This window comes from Camelus dromedarius, chromosome 3 (genome assembly GCF_036321535.1).
Source record: "Camelus dromedarius isolate mCamDro1 chromosome 3, mCamDro1.pat, whole genome shotgun sequence".
NCBI classification, from domain to species: domain Eukaryota; kingdom Metazoa; phylum Chordata; class Mammalia; order Artiodactyla; family Camelidae; genus Camelus; species Camelus dromedarius.
In genome coordinates, this window is record NC_087438.1 from 5,262,331 (window position 1) to 5,284,754 (window position 22,424).

Here is a 22,424-nt window from a genome sequence, read left to right on the forward strand (position 1 = left end):
CAATCATGTGATCCAGTCCTTTAAAATAAAGATAGATAGATGGATAGATAGATAGAGATAGATACATAGATATATAGATAAATACATAGATACATAGATATGTGGATAGAAATACGCACATTCTCTGGGTTCCGTTTTCTAAGGTGCACTTCGACTAAGACAGGTCTCTGTGTGAGAGGTCACTAGAAATCAGAATACCATGGATAAATTAAACACCAGAAGCACACATTTGGACATAAGGATCTAACAAAGGTACTTTTAATTATAGAAAGAAAAGGCTATGGCATTGTGACGTCAGTGGGGATTTCATGGGAGTCTTTCTTGTCGTCTGAGATCCGCTTGGCACTGGAAGAAGCCAAGGGCTCTGAAATTCTGACCCAAAGATGTGAGCTGTGATGAGAGAGGTGAAGTTTATCAGTGACTTGTTCAGTCTTTACTGATTTTGGAGCAGCCCAGAATCTATCAGGGCTCCACTAATTTCCCAAAACAGATGTTGAAATGTATCTGAATCAAACTGCACCCTGGATTAGGAGGCAAAGTGGCCATCCTGGGCCTGGGGGTAGGAAATAGTGTGACACGATTTTGGTGAGAATCACCTAAACTAGTGGTACTTCCTAAAGGGAGGCGATGGGAAGGAATTAGAGGGAATAAACACAGGAAGAGCAAAGGAGTAAGTGGTGCCGGTGAGTGAAGGCTGAGCAGCGTGGAAGCACTGCCACCTCCAGGCGGTGCGAGCGCCGGGCGTCTTCCACAGTAACGTCCCCAACGCGGGGGCTTCTTGTCAGCGTGAACGGTTCCTGCACAGTGCCCAGCACGGAGTAGCCGCTCAAGACAGATGAGTTGTTACTAGTATTGTCTGTTCACTTACTGAATGTCTAGTTTTTAATGTATTTCTTCTAATTCAGAGCTATGTATATGAAAAACACTGGGCGGGTAACCTAGAGGAAGACCCTGTAAACTACGAGACATGTAATAAAGGAAGGTCACATAGCACTGGCCAGCTGTTGGTTTCCATCCCAGGGATGTAGGCATCTAAGTGATGGATGGAAGGTCTGCCGGTTGTCAAGGATAGTGGTCCTCTGTTCCCCCCTCCATGTGCACTCTGCTTCTTCCTAATTTGTTCTATGTTTATTCAATTTAAGAGGCTGCTGTAACCCAGGTAGATGGGACTAAGATAGTATCTCAAAACGGTATTCATTCTTACAGCATTTACTGAGTGCATATTATATGTAAAATGTTTGATAATATTTTTAAAGAATAATTGTTATATTTATTTCTGGGACAAAATGTGCACAGATGGAAAGGCTTTATTGAAGACCTATGCTATCATACAGTTATTTAACTGTGTAATAGAGAATGCAAACCTGTTTTACATACCAAGAATGTATTTCTCAATAGTATGTGAAATATATATATAAACATACACATTCTAAAATGAGCAGCATAAAAGAACATATATGTATGTATAACTGTACATACTATGCTGTACACCAGAAACTAACACAACATTGTGAATCAAATATACTTCAAGTGAAAAAAAAATAAAATGAACAGCATTTATTCCATGTTCACTATCCCACATCCCACGTAATAACTTCTCTACGATTTGATCTGTGGGTAGTTCTTTATTTCTCCCCAATGAAATCAATCCCTATGTGATTTTAATTATTTAACTTTCAAGTCAGACAGTTGAGAAGCAAGGGTAGAATTTTGCAACTAGAAATGAAATCATTATTAACACTTTGATTTTCAATTGTAATAATAATTGTTCACAGTTATCAACAGCATCCCCAGTCTTATTTTAAACCCAGTCTTCTAGCTCTTTGAATTCCAAATCAAACACCAGAAAATGTTTTGATTCATCTGGTTTTTGATAGAATGATGTTAATTTAAAATGTGCTACACGTTAAGATACAGGTGAAAATGGGAGGGAAAGTTGAGGCATTTGTCGGTGGTGGAGGTGATTTGGCATGTGATGCCCTGTGTACTTATTCTGGCAATTTCCCAAAGGCAGGCTCCTCTGAGCAGAACTAACTACACGTGAGCCTATTCAGTGATTTTTCCTCCTTCATGATCTGCTCCCAGTGGAGCATGCTCCGGTGGCATGGGGTATTCAGAAGGGAAATGGAGGAGGATTTATGTTTAGTATTAATTACACAACTGAGAAATAGCTCTCTCTATCAAAGAGCTGCCTGAAAAACTTTGTATTGTCCGCGGTGCGTGTGGCGGAGACGTCCGTGACAGCATATGAATCAAACTAATTGTAACTCTCACTCGGTTATGGAAAAAAATGACATTTGCGTTCTTCTAAATTAAGTCTTTCTCACACAAATTACCGGTTGCCACCGTAAATCAAGCAACATGTGTTCTGAATTCTGACGGCTGGAGGATCAGCTCTGGAGTGGGGATATGAGATACCTTTGTTTGCAGCTAAACTCAAGTTGACTTTTTTTTCCCTTTATCTAAAAATAAGTGTTACAGAACCATTGCTTCACCAACTTCTACAGTGAGAAGGATTTGGGATTGTTTGGTCCAACTCCTCTGTGTTAGGGCAAGGAAAATGAGGCTCAGGGAGATGAGAGGCTGGCCTGGAGTCTCATCCAAAGAAGTGGCCAGTTCAGACTTGAATTCCAAAATTCTGGCTTGTGCAGTGGTCTTGCTGCCCCGCCATCGTCCTCATCATGTGACAAGATGGCCACCTCTTGGACAAACAGCCACTTAAATCCAGGATGTGGATTTAAATCCAGATCCTTGCATAAGACAGTATCATCAAAACACGAGGAGGTGGGGGAGCCGGGATTTGCTTCCAGACTTGAGAACATCCAAGCACGTGCTTGAAACTCCTACCCTTTCTGTTTCAGCCTAGTGCTTGATGAGAACTTGAGTTTTTAAGAAGATCTATAATATGGTGTTTATTGTAAAGCCCAGCATGTTGAGAAACACGAGACGGATTATGGAAATAACATATACCCTTTATTGTCACTACTTCAGTTGTCAGTGACAGTTCTAATGTGTCTGTGGTGCCTTCAAGTGTGATTTCCGAGAGAACTCTCTCTACATCAGGAGACATCAAACCATAATGGAATACTACTCAGCCATAAAAAAGAATAAGATAATGCCATTTGCAGCAATGTGGATGGACCTGGAGATCATCGTTCTAAGTGAAGTAAGCCAGAAAGAGAAAGAAAAATACCATATGATATCATTCATATGTAGAATCTAAAAGAAAAAAGGACACTAATGAACTCATCTACAAAACAGAGACTCACAGACATAGTAAACAATCTCATGGTTACAGGGGAAAGGGGGTGGGAAGGGATAAATCTGGGAGTTTGAGATTTGCAAATGTTAGCCACTATATATAAAAATAGATCTAAAAAAACAAATTTCTTCTGTATAGCACTGGGAACTATATTCAATGTCTTGTAATAACCTTTAATGAAAATATGAAAATGAATATATGTATGTGTATGCATTACTGGGACATTGTGCTGTACACCAGAAATAGGCACATTGTAAAGGACTATACTTAAATTTTTTTTAACATTTTTTATTGCGTTATAGTCATTTTACAATGTTGTGTCAAATTCCAATGTAGAGCACAATTTTTCAGTTATACATGAACATGTATATATTCATTGTCACATTTTCCTTTCGCTGTGAGCTACCATAAGATCTTGTATGTATTTCCCTGTGCTGTACAATATAATCTTGTTTATCTATTCTACATTTTGAAATCCCAGTCTGTCCCTTCCCACCCCCCACCCCCTTGGCAACCAGAAATTTGGATTCTAAGTCTATGAGAAATAAATTTAAAAAAATACAGGTAGAAGGTCAGATCTAGGCGCCATCTGCTTCGTCAGGACCTTGTGGGCTGAGAAAGTGTTTTACTTTGTTAGATGACTCTTTTAAAAGATCAGAAGAACCGTAATATGTCATGACACGCGAACATGACATGAAATGAAGGGTCCCGCCCCCGTAAGGGAAGCGCGGGCTCCCGGCGCGCGTTCCCGCGTTGTCCGTGGCGGCCTCCCTGCTGCGGCGCGGAGCCGGCTGGCTGTGCGGACGCGCTGCGGTACCAGAGCTGAGGTGTTTATGTCCTGGCCCTTCGCAGAAGGAGGTGGCCAGTCCCGCGCGAGGCTGTGAGGGCGGAGACTGCCATCCGCCGTTTCCTCCCAGCGTTAGAGCTCTGCTTCCTACCAGGAGGCGGCAGGATGCTCGCATCCCCACCTCGCCCTAGAGGGACGGCTCGTCGCCGGAGGGCCAGCCTCGGAAGCCGGCCAGCGCCCCTCCTGCTGCTTCGTGGTTTAGGGGCAGCTGGGTGACGGGCATCCCGAGACGGCAGCAGTGGGGGGCAGGCAGACAGAGAAGAGACCAGAGAACGTTTAAGGAGTCTTGAGCAGCAGGTGAGGCACTGGAGATGGAGAGGCAGCGGGGAGCCAGACGGAGCCGGGAATGTCTGTTCCCTCTCGGACCCCAGCAGTCGTGCGCGGCCCTGCGTCCTGACCACCTCGCTCCCTGTGCTCCTGTTGAAGGGCTCTGGCAGGGGCTGAACTGAGTCCCTTCATATGCTTCATATGCTGAAGCTCTAACCCTCAGCAGCTCAGTGTGACTGCGTTTAGAAATAGGGTCTTTAAAGAGGGCATTACATTTTAATGAGCTCATTAGAGTGGACCCTAATCCAGTCTGGCTGGTGCCTCTGTAAGAAGAGGAGATTAGGACACAACACGCACAGAGGGAAGGCCACGTGAAGACGCAGGTTGAAGGTGGCCGTCTGCAAACCAAGGGGAGAGGCCTTGGCAGAAACCAGCCCTGCTGACACCTTGATCCTGGCCTTCCAGCCCCCAGGGCCGTGAGGAAGTATGGTTCTGCTGTTTAAGCTGCCCCGTCTCTGGTACTTCCTTATGGAAGCCCTGGAAAATCAATACGGGGTCGTTATGGCCACCTTGGCAGGCACACGACTCAGAGGCAGGCATGTCCCTTGTTTTGATCAGCACACAATAGTCTGCATATGCTTGTAACAAAAGCATGGGGTGATTCTCCAAGATTCGTGAGTTCCGATGCTTCCCAGAGGACTGGAATTACGGCTTTTTTTTATTGACCAGATTATTTTGTCCCACTCTTCAGCAAAGCTAAATTCTAAGCACATGCAGTGTACCCGACAGGCAGTGAAGTGGGGTGCCTCACACGGGTGTTCCCAACCTCAGCACTGCTGACGTGTGGAGCCAGATCCTCCTCTGCCGTGGGGCCGCCCTGTGCACTGTAAGGTGCCGAGCAGCGTCCTTGCCTGCAGCCCACTGCGTACCAGTAGCACCCTCCAGATATGACAGCCAGCAGAGTCTCCAGCTCTGCCCAGTGCTCGCTAGGGAGGTGCAGGGTTGTCCCCCGTTACAACTACCAGTATGGACTGAGACCCTTACACTCTTCCCTTCTTCCTTCCAGGATCAGTTGCGGCAGTGATAGGTTTATTTCCTAATTTATTGCTATTTCCTATAGCAGGAGCACCCTTTAAAGTAGCTAGTGCAACACACTGTTTCCACCATCCAGAGATCACCACCCCTCAGGCAGAAACTGAGAATGCCTTTTAGTTTGCCTCTCTCTGGGTTTGTAGGTATTAGTAAGAATTTTTTGGATTTTTGTCTACTCAGTGAGACTGCTTAGAGGGGTGGGTCGGGTTAAGAGCCAAGCCTACCCCACCTCATGCTCAGCTCTGGAATCTTCTCTTTCTCTTTTTGGCCATTGGTTCCCCGAGTTTCTGATTCTGGGCCATGGCCTTTCTATATTATTACTGTAGGTGGTGAATTTTCCTGGTCGCTTTTCATAAACATGGGCCCATTATGTTAGGTGTTGTGGGAGGGAAGTTCTGCCTTATAGTTTTTAAATGGCATCTAAATCTGGCCATCTATCTTATTTATATAATTAGAGTCATCAACAAACAGAACCATAATTACTGATTATTTAGTAAGTGCAATAAACATCCAGAATTGCAAAGGCTCCATAAATAAAATGCATTATCTCTGCCTACTTCTCCCTCCCCCCAAAGTAATTTAGACTGTAACCGGGGGGACCAGTGGAAGTGGGAGAGTCAGAGAATAGTTAAACAAGTGGGCACTGCTGACAGTGAAACAAATCCTCGTTCAGAGAACAGAACCAGGCATGTGGGCTTGAACTAGTCTAAGGAGATTTCTGACCAGCGAGGCTGCCGTACAGGACTCACTACGTGCTGGGCATGTTCTGAGCCCTTTCTGAACATTAAGCCCTTTAACCCCATGGCAGCCTCAGTACAGAGGGCTCTTCTCACCCCCGTTAAGATGAGGGGTAAGAGTGAATCTTAAAGGAGAAGGAAGAATGAAGCGAATGTAACAGGAGAGAGTGTTCTGAGAGAAATTAACAGACCCAACTGTGGAATGTTAATGAGTGAAACAGTGGGACGTCCAGTAGGTGAGACTGGATCGGTGATGGATGCTGTGAAATTGCTTAGACTGGAAGTTTTTTTACCTGGAGTGGAAGGGTTGTGAGTTCCCTAGGTAGGTGATGTGGTTAATGTTGTTTTTGATGGTGGGTTGATGTTGTAAGCAGTTAATAGCTGGCAGGTGCACAGTTGTACTGATAAAAGCATTAAGCTATGGTAGAACATTTGTAAATTCAAGTATCTATTATTGTGATTTTTTAAATTATTTCAACAGCTAATAGATAATTCCAGTGCACTCTTTAACCATATGGTACTTTAAAATGGATTTTTTTTTCTGTAGCTTTGCAGTATTGAGTAAAGGATGACTGATGATCAGGAATCTTACTTTATGTGAGTTTCATGATTTTGAATCCAAGTTGCACAAGAAGTTTGAGGTCCATCAGTTGAATTGAAAGTTTTGGATGCTTCTGCTCTATCATAATTGCCTATTTCACATACAAAGAACTTCTTTGGGCAGTGTGGTGTGGTATGCTTTTATCAGCTACCAGAAAAGTAGTTTAGCAAAATCATTAAACAAAGAACAGAACATTCCCAGATATTTCCACAAATCACTTAAGAGTGAATCATCAAACATATCAGAATGCCATTTCATTCATTTTCCCCTTTCCTTTCAAGATTGTTTACTGAAGAAATCTCTTTAATCCTATCCAATTTTTGTTACTTTTATCTTCTCAACAAAAAGTCGGCATTAGTTTAAAAACTCCCAGTTGTTCTGGGCTTATTCATATGAATTTATATCTAAAACAATCTTAAAATAAATTGAAAGTGACTCATTGCATCTGGAGACAGCTGCTTAATTTCCACTGTCTATATTGTTTCCTTTAAGGCATGTCTAAGAATTGTTTACTAAGTGTTAATTTGGAGTACTGAATGAAGGCCAAAATGTGAGTGCCGTGGTAGAGAATGAAGTAGCATTCTCCTCAGTGCCTCACCAAGATCCAGCCCTGCGTCCTGCCCTGCAAAGTCTAAGCTCAGCCTGGAGCATGTGTTTGGATGAGAATGGGAGGAAGAGAGAGAAGCTATGTGCAGAGCTGGACAGGAGGTAAATTCACAGAAAGTCAAGTTGGAACCAACATAGCTGATACCTGACTTGATCTAGAGCCACGGGAGTCCTCGTGGAGAGGCCCTGCGCTTCCAGGGCATGTAGACAGTATTCACGCTTGGCTCCACCATGACTTTGGAACCATGAATGTTGGAAGCATCAGTCATCCTATCTGTGTCTGATGGAAAACACTGCCATTTTTTGCCACTCCTCAAACCTAGGCAAGTGTGTTTCTCGCTTTGACTAATAGAATATGGGGAAATAACGCTCTGTGAATTCCGGAGCCAAGGCCTAATGAGGCCCTGAGATTCCCTCTTGCTTTCTGGGACCACTGCCCTGAGATCACCGTTAGGAAGGCCGTCAGCCTAATGGAGGCTGAGTGGTTACAGGGAGAAGAACCAAGGCCCCGCCGCCAGCCAGCAGCACCTGCCAGAAAAATAAGGCCCCTGCTGGGCCTTCCAGCTAGGCTAGCCCTCAGCTGAGCACAGTCCTGTGGCCGGCCCGCAGCAAACCCAGCAAAGGAGCCACCCAGCTGGTCCACAGACTCATGAGAAAAAAAAAAAGAAGAGGAAGAAGAAGACACGTTATTGTTCTAAATCGCTGGTCTTGGGATGATTTGTTTTGCAACAACAGGCAACCGAAATCCATTTCTAATCCAAACCAGGCCTGAGGTCAAGTTGGCGTGGACCCGGGAGCTGGCGAGAATAACATGCTCTTTTCCTTGGAAAACACTGCAGAGGATTCAGTGTTGAACCGGATACCAGCCTTTCACACGCCAATTCAGTGTTCCAAAAATACGTTTCCTGGTGGACACATGTTTTTTGTTGGCGTGACAACGTTGAGGATCCCCAAGCTTATGTATGCTGATGTCGTTAATTCAAATTAATCAATAAATATATCGATTTTTAGTGTCATTGAGCGTCTTCTCACTAGCCATGGCTTTCATTCCCCTGCCGATCTTAGTTTTTGTTTCCTGGCAGAAAACATGCCCTCTTTGCACTTGGACTGGACTGCAGTTCGTAAGTTATGCGTTCCCTCTTCGGCACCTCCGGGCTGGGCTCGGGGCTGCGTCCTTCCCATCATGCCCAGTGCTGGGGTCAGCGGCGGGAGGAGCCTTCCCGGCGGAATTTGCATCAGCACTTGGACTTGTACCTGCAGAGTGACGACAAGGAGAGTGCTCCTCAGCTCTAGGAAGATCAGACAGGAGAACACCTTTAAGAAAAATACATGAAGAAAACATGTACATGCACGCATGGCAACTAACGTGTACTGTGACAACATTACAGGGTACCTGTCTGTACGTCTCTATCTGTAGGTATGTAAGTGTCTGTAGATACGGACATATGTGCACATATATGATACACATGCATTATATAGACACATGTATTTGTTATTTACATTCTTCCATCATTTCTTCTACTGTAGAAAAGCATAGGTTTTTAAAAATTACCACCCCCTCAAAAATTTCAAAATGTATTTCCTTTCTGCCACTGCTCAAGGATGTCTCCCCATTTCTTCCCGACACCGTGCAGAGAGGATGAAACCTCCAGGTTGAAGGGCCCGCAGAGATGCACTCAGAATCCTCTCAGGATGCTAGGAGGACGCTGGCAGCCAAGGAAGTTACACGCTGGCCACTCCTATAACCCACCGTCCACTTAGTGAGTGACAGAGCTGAGGCCAGAATGCTCTCTTGACTTCCATCATTGAAAAAGCAGACTATTTAACGAGCTTCCCAGCAGAAATCTTGTTTGATGTGTAATGAGGCGTTCGTCACACATCCAGGCATCCCTTCCTGTGTCTGTCCGACAGCTGTTTATTGTCTACTGTGTGCCTGACTCTGTCCCATGCCGAGAACATAATATAGAGGAAGGGCCAGTCTAGGCACAGCGACACCTACAACTTTGGGCAGGAAAGTAAACAGATGATTTCAGTGGAGCTGGAAGGTAAACACTGGGTGCCAAAACAGTACACAGCATCTAACCAGCTGGGGGTGATGAGAGACTGTGCAAGACAGCTCTCAGGAAGGGTGTGGTAGAGGAGGGGTGGGTGTGTGATTGGGAGCTTGGCAGAGGAGTTAGCAGGGCTCCCCTTAGTGAAGGGTGGTGCTGTGGGTGGGAGTGCTGTGGTGGAGCCTAGAGTTCAGGTCCCAGGAAAGCATCCTCTCCAGGGAGAGGTGAGCACAGCTCCAGGCTGGGGCTGCATGTGGTTCAGAGGAGCTGGACCACAGGCTCGAGATGGAGGAGGAAGAAACGAAGCAGGTGGAGTTCTTGGGGGTATAGCATGTCTTTTTAATATACTGGAAATTTTTTTAATAGAATCTTTTTACTTAGAAAAAAACCGAAAAACAGCAAATTTTCTGACCACACACGAGAGGGCTCTGGGTAGGGAGAGGTGTCCCTCCCTTCCAGGCCTGGCCTCCAGCTTATGTGATTTTGACAGCAGTAAGGGGTGTGGACTAATGGCCCCCCAAATTAAAACAGTGTATGTGGGAGGGGAGACAAGGGGTGAAGAAGCAAAGGGGAACGGTGGGGAGAAGGGTCAGTAGATGCATTCAGAGCTGGGACAGATCTGACTTGGCTGCGTCACGTTTTAGAAAGAGTTCTGCTGCAGGAGAGAAAAGGTGAGGTTGAGCAGGGGGCAGGAGGTGGGAAGGCCAGTTAGGAGACCATCTGCTCATCAGGTGGGTGGTGGAGGCAGCCAAGAACTGGGTAGGAGCAGGAGGTCAAGGGAGCGGGGCAAGTTCCCCCGTGTGAAGGACACGACATCCTGCCTCACTGGACGTGGGGCGGTGAGAGGGAAGAGAGATCAAGGCTGAGAGCAGCTTTCTGCTCAGGCGGCTGGAAAGATGGTCAGCCTTCAACTGAACAAAAGGCACAAGGGGATGAACAGCTCCGGGAGGGAAGGTGACGGTTTCCATCTTGGAGATGCAGCATTTGACTTTTCTGCATGTAAGAGACTGCTGTTTTTTCTCCCAAGATCCATTATCTTTTTCTTCTTTACTATGAGGATCTTTTTACCTGGGCATATGCCACCCTGAACCAAGGCATGTCCCAGCATCCCTCAGAGGCGGGGACGGCCCTGTAATGGCCTCTGGCCAATGGTATGTAACCATAAGTTACGGTCTGCTTTGGAGGCATGCCCTCGAGAGCTGCTGTCCTCCGCTCTGGAAGGATGGAGGCAAGAAAGCAATTGAAGTGATGGGCTATGGAGTCCAGGGTGGAAAGGAATGGAGTAAGGAAAGCGGAGGGGCAAGGGGGAACAAGTAGTCAGGTTAACGGTCCAAAGGAGGAGACTCACATTTAGAGCAGTGGTTCTCAGTCAGGGGAGATCTTTGCCACCGGTGTTCCCCCGAAGAGCATTTGGCAGTGCCTAGAGGTGGTTGGGTTGTCACCAGTGGGGATGGGATTTCTACTGGTGCCCGGTGAGTAGGCGCTACTAGCGTCTAGCTCAGGTCTAAGTCTAGGGAATAGATGCAGTTAAACATCCTGAAACGCACAGGACAGTCCCCACAACAAAGAACGCTCCAGCCCCAAATGCCAATAGTGCCAAGGGTGAGAGGTCAGACTTAGAGGACAAGCCGACAAGGTAAATACATGCAATGAAATTACATGCCCTACCTAAAGGTGTTCAGATTCTTCCACCTGCACCCCGACAAAGCCGGACGAGCGCTCTCTGCCAGCCAGTCAGAGCTCATCTGCCTGGGGAGGCTCGGCCGCAGGCTGCCAGTTTGCTTCCTCTGGACTTGAAATTTCAATGAATTCTTAAGACAGTATATGCTGAGAGTAAGAAAATGAGTCAGCAGACACACCAAATCAAGGTCTCCTGCTACGTTCCCTGTATGATTTAAACTTGAGTTATCATATGTAACTAACAGTAAACTGTTACAAGATGTTTTGCTTAAATTTTAGGAGCGCCGAGCCATCATTTATTTTTCTTTGTCAGATAGCCATGTGTTAGGGAAGGAGAAATCCACCCCCACCCCACCCTCTTTTGGCTGGTCTAATAATTAAGTTGACATAAGACAGGTTAACAGGAGGAAAAAATACAGATTTAGTTCATACCTATGGAAATGTCAGAGAAATAGGCTCCAGTAAGTGGCAAACCAGGCAGTTTTTGTATTTAGACAAAGAAACAATACATTTGTGAGGAATTGACAAGGCAGAGAAACTTAGGCGTGGGTGCTTAATTAGTGAAGAACCTAATCAGAGTTTGGGCTTGGGGTGGTCCATTTAGGAAGTAACGAGATTTGTTCACAGGGGGGACTTTTGGCCCTGAATTCTCTGTCTCTGGCGATAAAGACGTCTCTCTACTGCGTGGTGCTGGCAGTGCACCTTTCATGTGGGAGATTTATTTGCTGCCTGTAGGCAGACAGAGGAGGGCAGAGTACCTTTTTTGCACTGACTGTTTTTTAAGTAACTTTAATTCAAAATAACCAAGATGCCACTGTGGCATATCTTGGGGTGGCCTGCTCTGAGCCCCAAGAGTTGCATTTGAGATCCTGAACCAGATTCACTGTTTTTAATTAATATTTGATGTAATTCTAAGGACAGACCTATTCGTGAGACTTAGGTGGGAGAATCCTTGAAAACAAATCTGCAGTCTGATTACAAAGAATGTATTTTTTTAAGACAAAGATAAAACTTTAAAATTATGATGTACGAACAATATTGGTTCACAGATCAGGTGTGTGACAAATTAACAGTCCAGCAAACTGGACCAGGAGAGCACCTTCATTCCTGAGTTTGAAGCAGGATTATTTCATTTCATTCAAGTCAATGAAATCCTAGGAACATGATGGCCCTTCATCCTCCTGCCGTGATGATTTTGCTGTACAATTTGCTGCTTGCCTCTTTTCATTTGTATCCAAGGAAGCTTCAGACATTGCTTGATTAGCAGAATGAGAATTAATGCAGCTCTGCTCTGTCTTTTCTCATTTATTATTCTTTCCCTGAAAAGTTGATGTTATGCAGAAATGATGGGCCCATCTCTTGGTATCAGTCGCGTCTGTGCCCAAGGGGACAATTAGTGTCTGAGGGCAGGCACAATATTTACAGGGTATCATCTGCAGGATTTTGACTTCAGAAGCTTTTCTCTGGAGGCTTCAATTTGCAGGACAAATAAGCAGAAATCTGAACATCTACGTCTGTGCTGGAGAGTCCTGAAGTTCTCTCTCCAAGCCAGCCGCTCAGCATAGTGGTCACAGCAGAAGTAGTAAATGCCCACCTTAGGGTTCAGTGGTGTGTTCACGAGAGAAGCGTCAAGCAGCTCCTGCCAGGAATCTCTTCAGTTCCCTCCCTGCTCAGAGAAAGCCTTCTGACGTTAGCTGGGATTTGCTCTGTGCCCCAGTGTGGCCAGGGTTTGGACTAGGGGCTGGGAGGGGGCTGAGGGCTGTCAGCACCATCGGAGGCTGTGAGACTCACCCCAGGAGCAATTTTGCTTTGGGTTCACATCTCCAAGTTCAGCACAATTAGGAAAAAGGATTATTCTCCCCACCAAAAAAAAAAAAAAAAAGGGTCAATCACGTCTAAGAGATAATGATTACGTATTGCTTAGGACTGGAACTGGTGCTTGGAAAGTAGTCAATAAATATTTGCTGAACGGGGAAAAGAATCTTGAATTAAGAGCAGAGCAACTGTGTTCGAATAAAGTGTTTCTGTCATTTCCCCAAAGAACAGGGGAAAGTTCATTTCCGTGTAAAAGCGAGGTCTCCTATTCTTTGATCAACAAATCTGGGTGCCCCAAATGCGAATTTATAGGCCTTTCTTGAAGGAGAACTTAGTCGCAGCATCGAAGGGACTGGTCTCCCCTCCAAAGCTCTGGAGCCCACCCTCACCCCCCACCCCAGCTCTCTTAGACGCACGGCTTCACACGTGCAAGCATCTGGGCTTAGACAGAGCAGCCTGCTCCAGACTAGGATCCCAAGTTGCTGAGGGCCTTATCGCTGTCAAGGAGGGAGCCAGGTCTGCCGCCTCCCCAGCACACTCCAGTGCTCTTTTGTGATACCTTTCATAGTTGATGTGATGAACATATCTGTGTGACACTGCACTGCTGACAGTCTTAAGTCTGGGAGCACATGGCTGGTTGATGAAGGCTCATCGCATCGCATCTGGTGAGAACAAACACATCAGTTGGAGGACACAGACAACAACAATTTGCATATAGAATGGCACCTGCAGCCAAGGAGAATGGGTTGAGTCTCATGACTTCAGCCTTTTCTTAGGAAAAAAGCTTCTAGAGAAGTGATCTGTTTTTTTATAGCTGAAGAGATGCGTCTGACACTGGGTGGGGGATTTCCTGCCCTGTGTAATTCCTACACCCCTTGAAGCAACTCCAAGGTGTCTATGTGAGTGAGGAAGTGAAATTTCATCAAGTCAGAACAGCTATGACAATCATACACACACAAGGACCGAGCACACAGGTGGGTGTGCACGCCCTCGTGGTGTTGCTTCTGCCTGCAGAGCTGGAGTAAAAATCACCCCCAGATCAAAGTGGAAATAACAATGCTGTCTCCCTTGTATTTGTCCAGGATCGGTGGGCTCCCACTTTGCATCATACAGGGGACCCAGGTTCAGAGCAGCCTCTACCTGGGACATTGCTGGTCCCCAAAAGAGAGAGTGACAAAAGCATGATGAGCCCCAGGCTGGCTCTTAAAGCTTCTGCTCAGAAGAAGCACGCATCATGCCCATCACATCTCATTATTTAGACCAAGCCACGTGGCCAAGCTTATCGTCAGTGGGGTGAGGAAAGAGAGGGTCAACACCTGTTTCAGGACAACAGTTGAGTTACTGCAAGTGTTGTGTGTTTATAACCACATTGTCATCTGGGCATCCAGTGTCACTGAGGGATTGCATTTGAATGTTTAAATATTCCATTTTACTCTTTGTGATATTTAATACAATGGATCCCACATATTAACTTCTTTCTATGTCTTCTTATCATCTCCTCTGTCCATGGTACTGTTAGCATCTTCATTTTTCCTTCTTTTCAGAAGAACTCACCCGGCCACCTATATGTCATGAGGTTGTTTTCCCCCCAAAATCCAGTAGTGTGGTCAGTCTTCGCACATTTCTCTGCCATTTTCTTCAACTGGCTCTGCCTGTTTCGGGCTGGATGGTGTTCCTTGAATATAGGCAGAGGACCTTTGAGAGGCAAGTCATACCAGAATCCACATCACTCTGGAGCACTTGACTTTTTTACTTTACAGCACGTGAGTATGGAGGCCTGTTTGCACGATGAGATCCCCTTTGGGTGATTCAGCAGCACTGGTGTTGAGCTGTGTTGGGTCAGACCTTGTGGGGTCACCAGCCTGAGAGGCACATGTGATGCTCAGGGGCCCTCCCGTCGTCTTGCTCCGGGTGCCATGTGCAGCCGTGTGCACTGCTGCTGGTCAAGGGAACAGAGATGTGCCTCTTATCTTAAGACTTCCATATTCTCCCATCCTTGGAGCGACTACTTTATGAGTGATGTTTTTTCCACTAGAGGCTCTATTTTGAGGAGTTGAATTGACGGTTGATTGTACACCATTCAAGTCTAGAAGTATCAACTTACTGCCACCTGTGACTACAGACATAATTTATAATTTGACTTGATTAGGCTTTTGTTCTCTAACTTCTCCTAACTGGAGAGTAGGCTCATGTAGATGAACATTTATTTCTTTCCACCCTCTCTTAATGCCTTGCTCTTTAAAAGCATCTTGGTCGTCTCCACCCTCGCACTGAACTTACAGATCAGAGTGAATGGAACGAGCAGTCAGTGGTCGTAAAGCTGGAAGATACAAGTTTCATCTGCTCATGGCTTCCTAGTGAACACCACCTCTCCAAACCCATTCTGAGCCACACCTGTATCTGTTTTGCCTTTTTTATGGTCAAAAATATTTACGTTTAAGTGAAATCAAAGGTGACCAGGGTTTATAAAGTGAGACAACAATATATGTACGCAATGAAAGGACTTATTGTTTTGTAAAAGGGAACAGCGGTTTGTTGAAATGCACATTGATTTTATTTGTATTGAAGTATGATTGATCTACAATGTTGCATCACTTTCTGGTGTGTAGCGCAGTGACTTAGTCGTACATATATGTATTCTTTTTTCATGTTCTTTTTCATTAGATGTTATTACAAGCTATCAATATAGTTCCCTGTGCTATATATAGTAAGACCTTGTTGCTTATCTATTTTGTATATAGTAGTTTGTATCTGCTAATCCCAAACTCCTAATTTATCCCTGCCGCCTTTCCCCTTTTTAACCGTAACTGTATTTTCTATTTTGTAAATAGGTTTATTTATGTCTTTTTCTAGATCCCACATATAAGTGATATGATATTTGTCTCTCTCTGTCTGACTTACTTCACTTAGCATGATAATCTCTAGGTCCAACCATGTTGCTGCAAATGGCAATATTTCACTCCTTTTTATGGCTGAGTAGTATTCCATTATATATGCATACCACAACATATCCATAGTATATTGATATTACTTTGCACAAAGCATTGCAGTCTTCCTGTGAAATCGACAACCCTCCACACACAAACACTGCCCATTAACCTGGCACACCATAGCTCTTGTTTCTTATTCATCCTCCTCCAGTTCATTGGAGCCACTCTTCAAGAACAGCAAAAACCCAGCTTCCTCCTTGTCTTCTTTGTTAAGACTCCAAGTGTTCTCTCCTTTCTCAAAGTCCTTGCAGTCTTGGCCACTGCCTTGGAGCACTTGGAGTCTTTACTCTATGTCACTAATTGTTGAACTCTTAAACAATGAAGGGTAAATTCTAGAAAGGACCTTTTGTGGTTCCATAAAATTCTAGGAACTTACATGGACACAGAGACCTCCAACTCACCGGGTCCAGTAGACATTTTCTCAGCAGCCAAACTGGGACTGAAAGGCTGGAGTGGTGTGGCTGAGGTCTCCTGGACGGTGGCAGAGGGGTGGCAGAGGGGTGGCAGAGGAGTGGCGGGAGCTCATGTCTGCTCTTACGTAGGTGCTGTTTCTGCTCCAAAGTGCTGCTACTTTGTATCATACGTGAATATGATGACTGACTGTTTTTATAAAACTCAAAGAAAGAAAAAGCAAGACCTTTCTAACAGTAAGAGTATTCAGTGTTTTCTGATTGATTGATTGATTGAAGCAAGATTTCGAAGGAAGGACCTAAGAGAAACAAACTACATTTTAGAACAGGAGGCAGCAACATGAGCAGTAGTTGCTGGAACTTCACTGTGGAGCTGTGCGGGCAACAGAGGTTGGTGCCAGAGGTTGCTGCTTCTCTGAAACCTGCAAACGTGAGGCTGGCTGCAGGAGGATGCATGAGCTCGGGGAAGACACTGACTTAACAGTCACATCCCTGGTAGGTGTTTTCCAAGCACAGAGTTTTCAACATTTGATTCCAAGTGGACACATGGTCCATTCATAGTGCAAGACAGTACTAAACGGCGTCATCTGTCTCCGCGTCACATGTGATGCAGTGGCTGTTGAGGGATCTGGTGTCTTTATATTCTGGTAGCTACTTTCTGTTGGGAGGAGAACATTTTAAAACAAAATTTCTTCTATTCATTGCATTGGTTTGGCTTCCTGATGTAATTGAATTGCATTTAAAATAAGAACTGAATAGGAATGAGAATCTTGAAGGAGAAAAAATATTTAATTCTTGTGAAAGAGTGTGTCATTGTCAACCTCCCTTTAGAAAGCACAGCAGATTTAACTATTACACGCCTTGGTTTAATGAAGGAATAGGACATAATGTGCATCATTGTATCTCAGCTCAAATTTTAAGTTCAGGTCTTCTTGGCTTAAATTGTATTTTCTTGTCAACCGAAATAATCTCAAAAACAGCATAAAATATATAGTTAAATATGTACTTTGCTTCATTATGTTAGAAACACTTCAGAGTGCAGAGTGTCCTGAATTTTGATCAATAGCACATTGAAATTTATGACCTCTGTAGCTTTTCTAGGAGGCACAATTTTATAAAACAAGTTCTCGGAAAAATTTATTGCTAATGAATAATAATTAGAGGTTTAATAAAGGGGTGTGTTGAAGTGGAACTCTCAAACTGGGGCCAAGTGGTACATTGGATAACCTTTGAATAGGCCAGAATTAGCCAAATTCTCTGTAGTTAGACAGTCTTTTTCAGTAAGAGAAATAAACAGTAATGGTATATATCCATCAGTTTTGTGACAACTTGATTTTCCAAAAGACCCCTTAAAGACTGTCTCCAGTGGGCTTGGAGATAATGTAGCTGGGTTATATCTGATATATTAAGCACTTAAGTTTGTGTGTCGCTCTCAGATAATTTGGCGGGCACACAGCTACATTAGCAAAAAGCTGAAATATTAATGGGAATATTAACCTTGTCAGATTATGAACTGAGTTGAAATTTATCGTCTATGCCATAGTACTGGGCTTTGCTTTGAGAGCACAGCATTTTACAAGGGAAGAAAGACATATGTAACAGTGCCCTGACTCACCACATGGGAGTGCAGGCTTTTGTGTAAGGCTTTCCCCATTACCCAGTGCTGTGATCGCCAGGAGGACACATGCAGACCCCAAAGCACAGACCCCGTCCTGAGCTCTGGTCACAGGTCTCACCCTCAACCAGCGGTCCTGGCATCACATGGTAGCAGAGAAGACTTGGGTCTTCTCTGTTTGGCTCTTTGGCTGTTACCAAAATCTTTATTCCAGTCTAACTTCACACAGATTCTTCAACACACACACACACACACACACACACACACAAAAGAAAATTTGGTTTACACAACATATGAAGTTTATTTCCTGCTTTTTTCAAACTACTTATAAAAAGCCAGTCGTCTGTCAACACTTGGGACTAAAATAAAGATCATCATTTACATTTGGTCATTAAATGAAACCAGGGGCATGAAAGAGGATTACTATATTCGATTCATCTTTTTTGTTCATGGAAACTGTCTTTCAGGAAAGGCTGGCTTTGTGTGCTTTGGGGTTTAGTGTATTCTTATTACAGAATGCAGGAGGAAGAGAGAAGGTGCTTAGAGACGTCTCAGTTAGGGTTACCCCAAGCAGACCCTAAGACAAGGATCTGGGTATTGTCCTTTAGTTGGGAAATGGTTCCAGGTAGCAGAGTGAAGGAGTTGGGCAGGGAGGGAGGTCAGCTATTGAAAGGGGACACTGGTGGCAACAGGGGCTCGGTCCATCTGGACACCCTCTGACTGAAGTGTGGAAGATGCTCACATCTGCCCACTGAGGGGTGTGGGTGCAGAAGCTGGGGTGTTTATCCATCCATTACGTCCTCATTGGTTAAGACACAGAGAACTATAGATTTAGAAGGGAACAAGCCGCAGGGAAGGGAGAGGGAACATGGTCAGGACACTGACAGCATCGGCTCCAGAAAACATGACTAGAACTGAATATAAACATTGGGAGAGCCTACTGAGAGCTTGAAGTCCATCAGGAGACCACACTGAATTCACGGGAAGACACAGTAATCCTCATATGAGAGCCGTGCAGAGTGATGTAAGCTGAGCCCTGGGACCTGGTGCGTGTTGTTTTCTCTTAGCCCTTGACTCATCCATCACCCGTCAGAAAGAGCACAAAATTGGTTTTAATCGACTTAAGCCAATCATCACATCTCTGTAGACACGCAGACTCCACCGAGACTTCTAAACAGACAGCCTAAGCCAGACGCATAGTCTGCTACATCCTGCATGCCAGCATTTCTTGTCACTGTTTTAGAAGTTAGCAAATTTGTATTCAGTGTCTACTTGCTTTGATGATGACAGGGGTTTGATGGCGTCTCTGAGTAACGTGTGTCCTTTTGCTCCCGTCTGGGGCTGCTCTGTTCATGTCTGAGAGTGTGACCAGACGGGTCGCCTGATTTTTGTTGGCAGCAGTGCTGTACCTTCCTCACTACATTTCCTAGGTCTTGAACGTTATGACTCCTTTGTAACATTTGACCTCACACCCAATCATCTAGTTCAGGGATCAGTGAACAGAAAGAGGAAGCGGGGACCATCCATTCAGGGTTACTCAACAGCACCAGTGTGATTAACAGCCACTGAAATGGGCTGAAGGAAATGCAGCATTAGCATTAACTCAGTTCCAGGCTTTAAGGGACAAAGTCTGTCATCTCAGGCCTTCCTTGAATATATCATGTGGTTTATGACTCCACACTTCCCAAGTGTCTAACCACTGATTTGTCATGGAAAGTAAACCACTGAAGAATTGAAGATAAGTGGCAAATATATGTATTTGGCAGGCGGATAGCAGAAGACGAGTAGGTAATGGAATAGCTCTTTATATTAAGATTACAAAAGGTGGTAGAGTACCATTTATTTAAAAAATAAATCCCATTGTCTTCATGTGGATCCCAGGGTCAGACAGGGAGCAGACACCTACTCGTGTACACACTAGGTCATCAACCATGGACATTTACCTTATTAAAAATTTTTGATTTCTACATTTCATGTCTTAATTTATAAGGAAACATCAAGGGGAATTTAACAAAAAGTAAAAAGATAATTATTAAATATAAAGTGTTCTCTTACTTTCTTAAGTACCAATAAAATTCCCTTTGGCTTGTGTCAGGTGCTATGACAAGTGTTAGTTCCCCGCCCTTTACCTAACTGCCTCTTCTTGCCTCTGTTACAAGGAGGTTTGGAATAACACCCAGCAGATAGGGCTGTGGTTTTGATGCAGTTGGCTCACACGCAGAGAGCTCCCGGGAGAATGCGGGTCAGAGCCCGTGCTCCTGGCTGCACGTTTCTCTCTGTATTCCTAGGTCCCAGGCTTGTGGCTTCCTCTGAACACCAGCCTGTGCTTCTCGCCTCATCTGACAGCTGTGCCCTGGGGGTGGGCCCCCTACCGGGTCATAAACAGCGTGGTGTCAGGGACACTGTCTCATTCGTCTTTGCATTTACCACGAGTGCTTATCAAGGGGCCTGGCATTTCCTGGGCAATGATGGATGTTTTCTGACTGGGTGAACAAATCAATGAATGAACAAACAAACGATCAACGCTGTTACACCAGTTCACGGAGAAGACCTCCCTGCCATGTACTGCGGTCCCCCACAGCCAGACTCAGTCTCCTGTTGACTTTGCCCCTGTCTTTCCCTGGAGCAGGATGGGCATGAGCTGTGGTCATTTCATCTTCATCAAGGTGCCCTCCTGGCCTCCTCTGCTCCTTTGGTGAAAGTTCGCAACAGCCCCCAAAGTGATGTGCACTGTGGGTGCGCCCAGGAGACAGACACCTGGGAGTGAAGCCCACCTCCCCCCCACCCCGCCCCACGTTCTCACCACTTTCTCCACAAAAAGAAAAAAACAAATTAAAAAAAAGAGAAAGAAAATGTGGAAGAAAGGGAAAATGTTTCATTCCACAAATGTTTGTTTATACACACTGAATACCAGCTGCTAAATTCACAATACCTGGAGAATAGGATGTTTTCTATAAGAGATTGATGTTGAAAATACTCTAGCATGGATATAAACTTTCAAAGATTGCCCTTCTCTGATACTTTTTCTCAAAAAAAATTGCAGTTTCTTTGAAGAGAATGGAAATGTGCCATTTAACGAAAATAAGCACATATTCAAATATGTGCAATATCGTGTGCTACTATGTGCCAGGTTTACTGAATTTAAAGACTGAAAATACAAGAAAAGCTCACTGTCATCATTTCTTTGGGTCCCACCTGTGGTTCTCATTGACGACAGTTTAGAGAAGCTAATGTTTTTGTCTCTGTCTGTATGTTGGTTTAGAGTCACTAAAGAGGAGTGGGTGGTCACCACAGAGAAAATGAAATATTTGAGAATGTGTGACTATCTTATTTAGGGAATGTGGACTATTGGTTGACTTTCTAAAGTGCAATAAAGCTTATACTTTATCTCTCAAATGAACAAGCAGACGAAAATGAGTGTTTTCTATTTTAGACTGAGCACTGGTTTCTGGGATTTTAATACTATTTCTGCTTCACTACCTTAAGATCAAAATAGAAAAATAATGTCTTTGGGGAAATAAGTATGCCTTCCTTTTTCTCCACACTGAAGAGCACATGCTTAGAACTCAAAAAATGATAAGTAACACACTCTGACCTTAGAAAATCTGATTTGTTTTTCAATACGTGTTTCTAGAGTCTGTATTTTAACTTGTTGGAAAGAGCACTCACATTGGCCCCACTTCAATCAGGGATGATTTCAAGTGGCACTTGAATGTGACCTTGGCTGTGGGACAGCTCTTGGTCTTTGCCCCACACCCTGTTTCAGGAGCGGCTTCTGCTGTCCCTGCTCCCAGCGCACATCGCCATGGAAATGAAAGCGGAGATCATCCAGCGGCTGCAGGGCCCCAAGGCCGGCCAGATGGAGAACACCAACAACTTCCACAACCTGTACGTCAAGCGCCACACCAACGTCAGGTACGCCGGCCGCCGGGCTGGGCGCGTGCGGCGGGAGCCCACGTCTCCCGGTGTCGCGCGTCCTTTGGAACTGTTCGCCTTTGCGTGCAGAGGAGCGGGGAGGAGAGGGTACCACGCCACCCACCCGTGCGCTGCCTCTCAGGCCTTCACATTAAGATAAGGAAATGGGTTCCTCTACTTTACTGCATTTTGTGACCTTTAGTCACAAACGGGAGAGAGGGGGACAGTGGGGTCCTTATTCTGGGAACTTCCTGGTCAGATCTCATGGTGTACCTGGAACCCAGCACTCAGTGCTGCCATGAGATTAAAGAGTCAGTGGGCTCTGGGCACAAGGACTGATTCCTCACGGTGGACTCGGCAGGGGCAGGGCTTGGGGAGCCAGCACTCTCCAGGGAAGCTGGGTGTCCTGCTGTCTATCAGGAAAAATGGCTTTCTGGGCTCTGGCCAACCAGTGCCCGCGTGATAGGGAGCCAGTGTGCACCTTAATGAGACTCTAGTGAAAGTTACTGCTCTTCTAAGAGTGGCACGGTCATGTC

General features: G+C 45.0%; 1 protein-coding gene across 2 annotated transcripts in view; it reads left to right on the forward strand.

Moving 5' to 3' along the window:
- Positions 1–22,424, forward strand: part of ADCY2 (adenylate cyclase 2) — a 378,996-nt gene that overhangs the window by 227,957 nt on the left and 128,615 nt on the right. For both annotated transcript variants that reach the window (XM_064479397.1, XM_064479401.1), the window contains exon 5: positions 21,740–21,888. In XM_064479397.1, the coding sequence (XP_064335467.1) occupies positions 21,740–21,888 (149 nt within the window). The remainder of the gene's footprint in view (positions 1–21,739; positions 21,889–22,424) is intronic.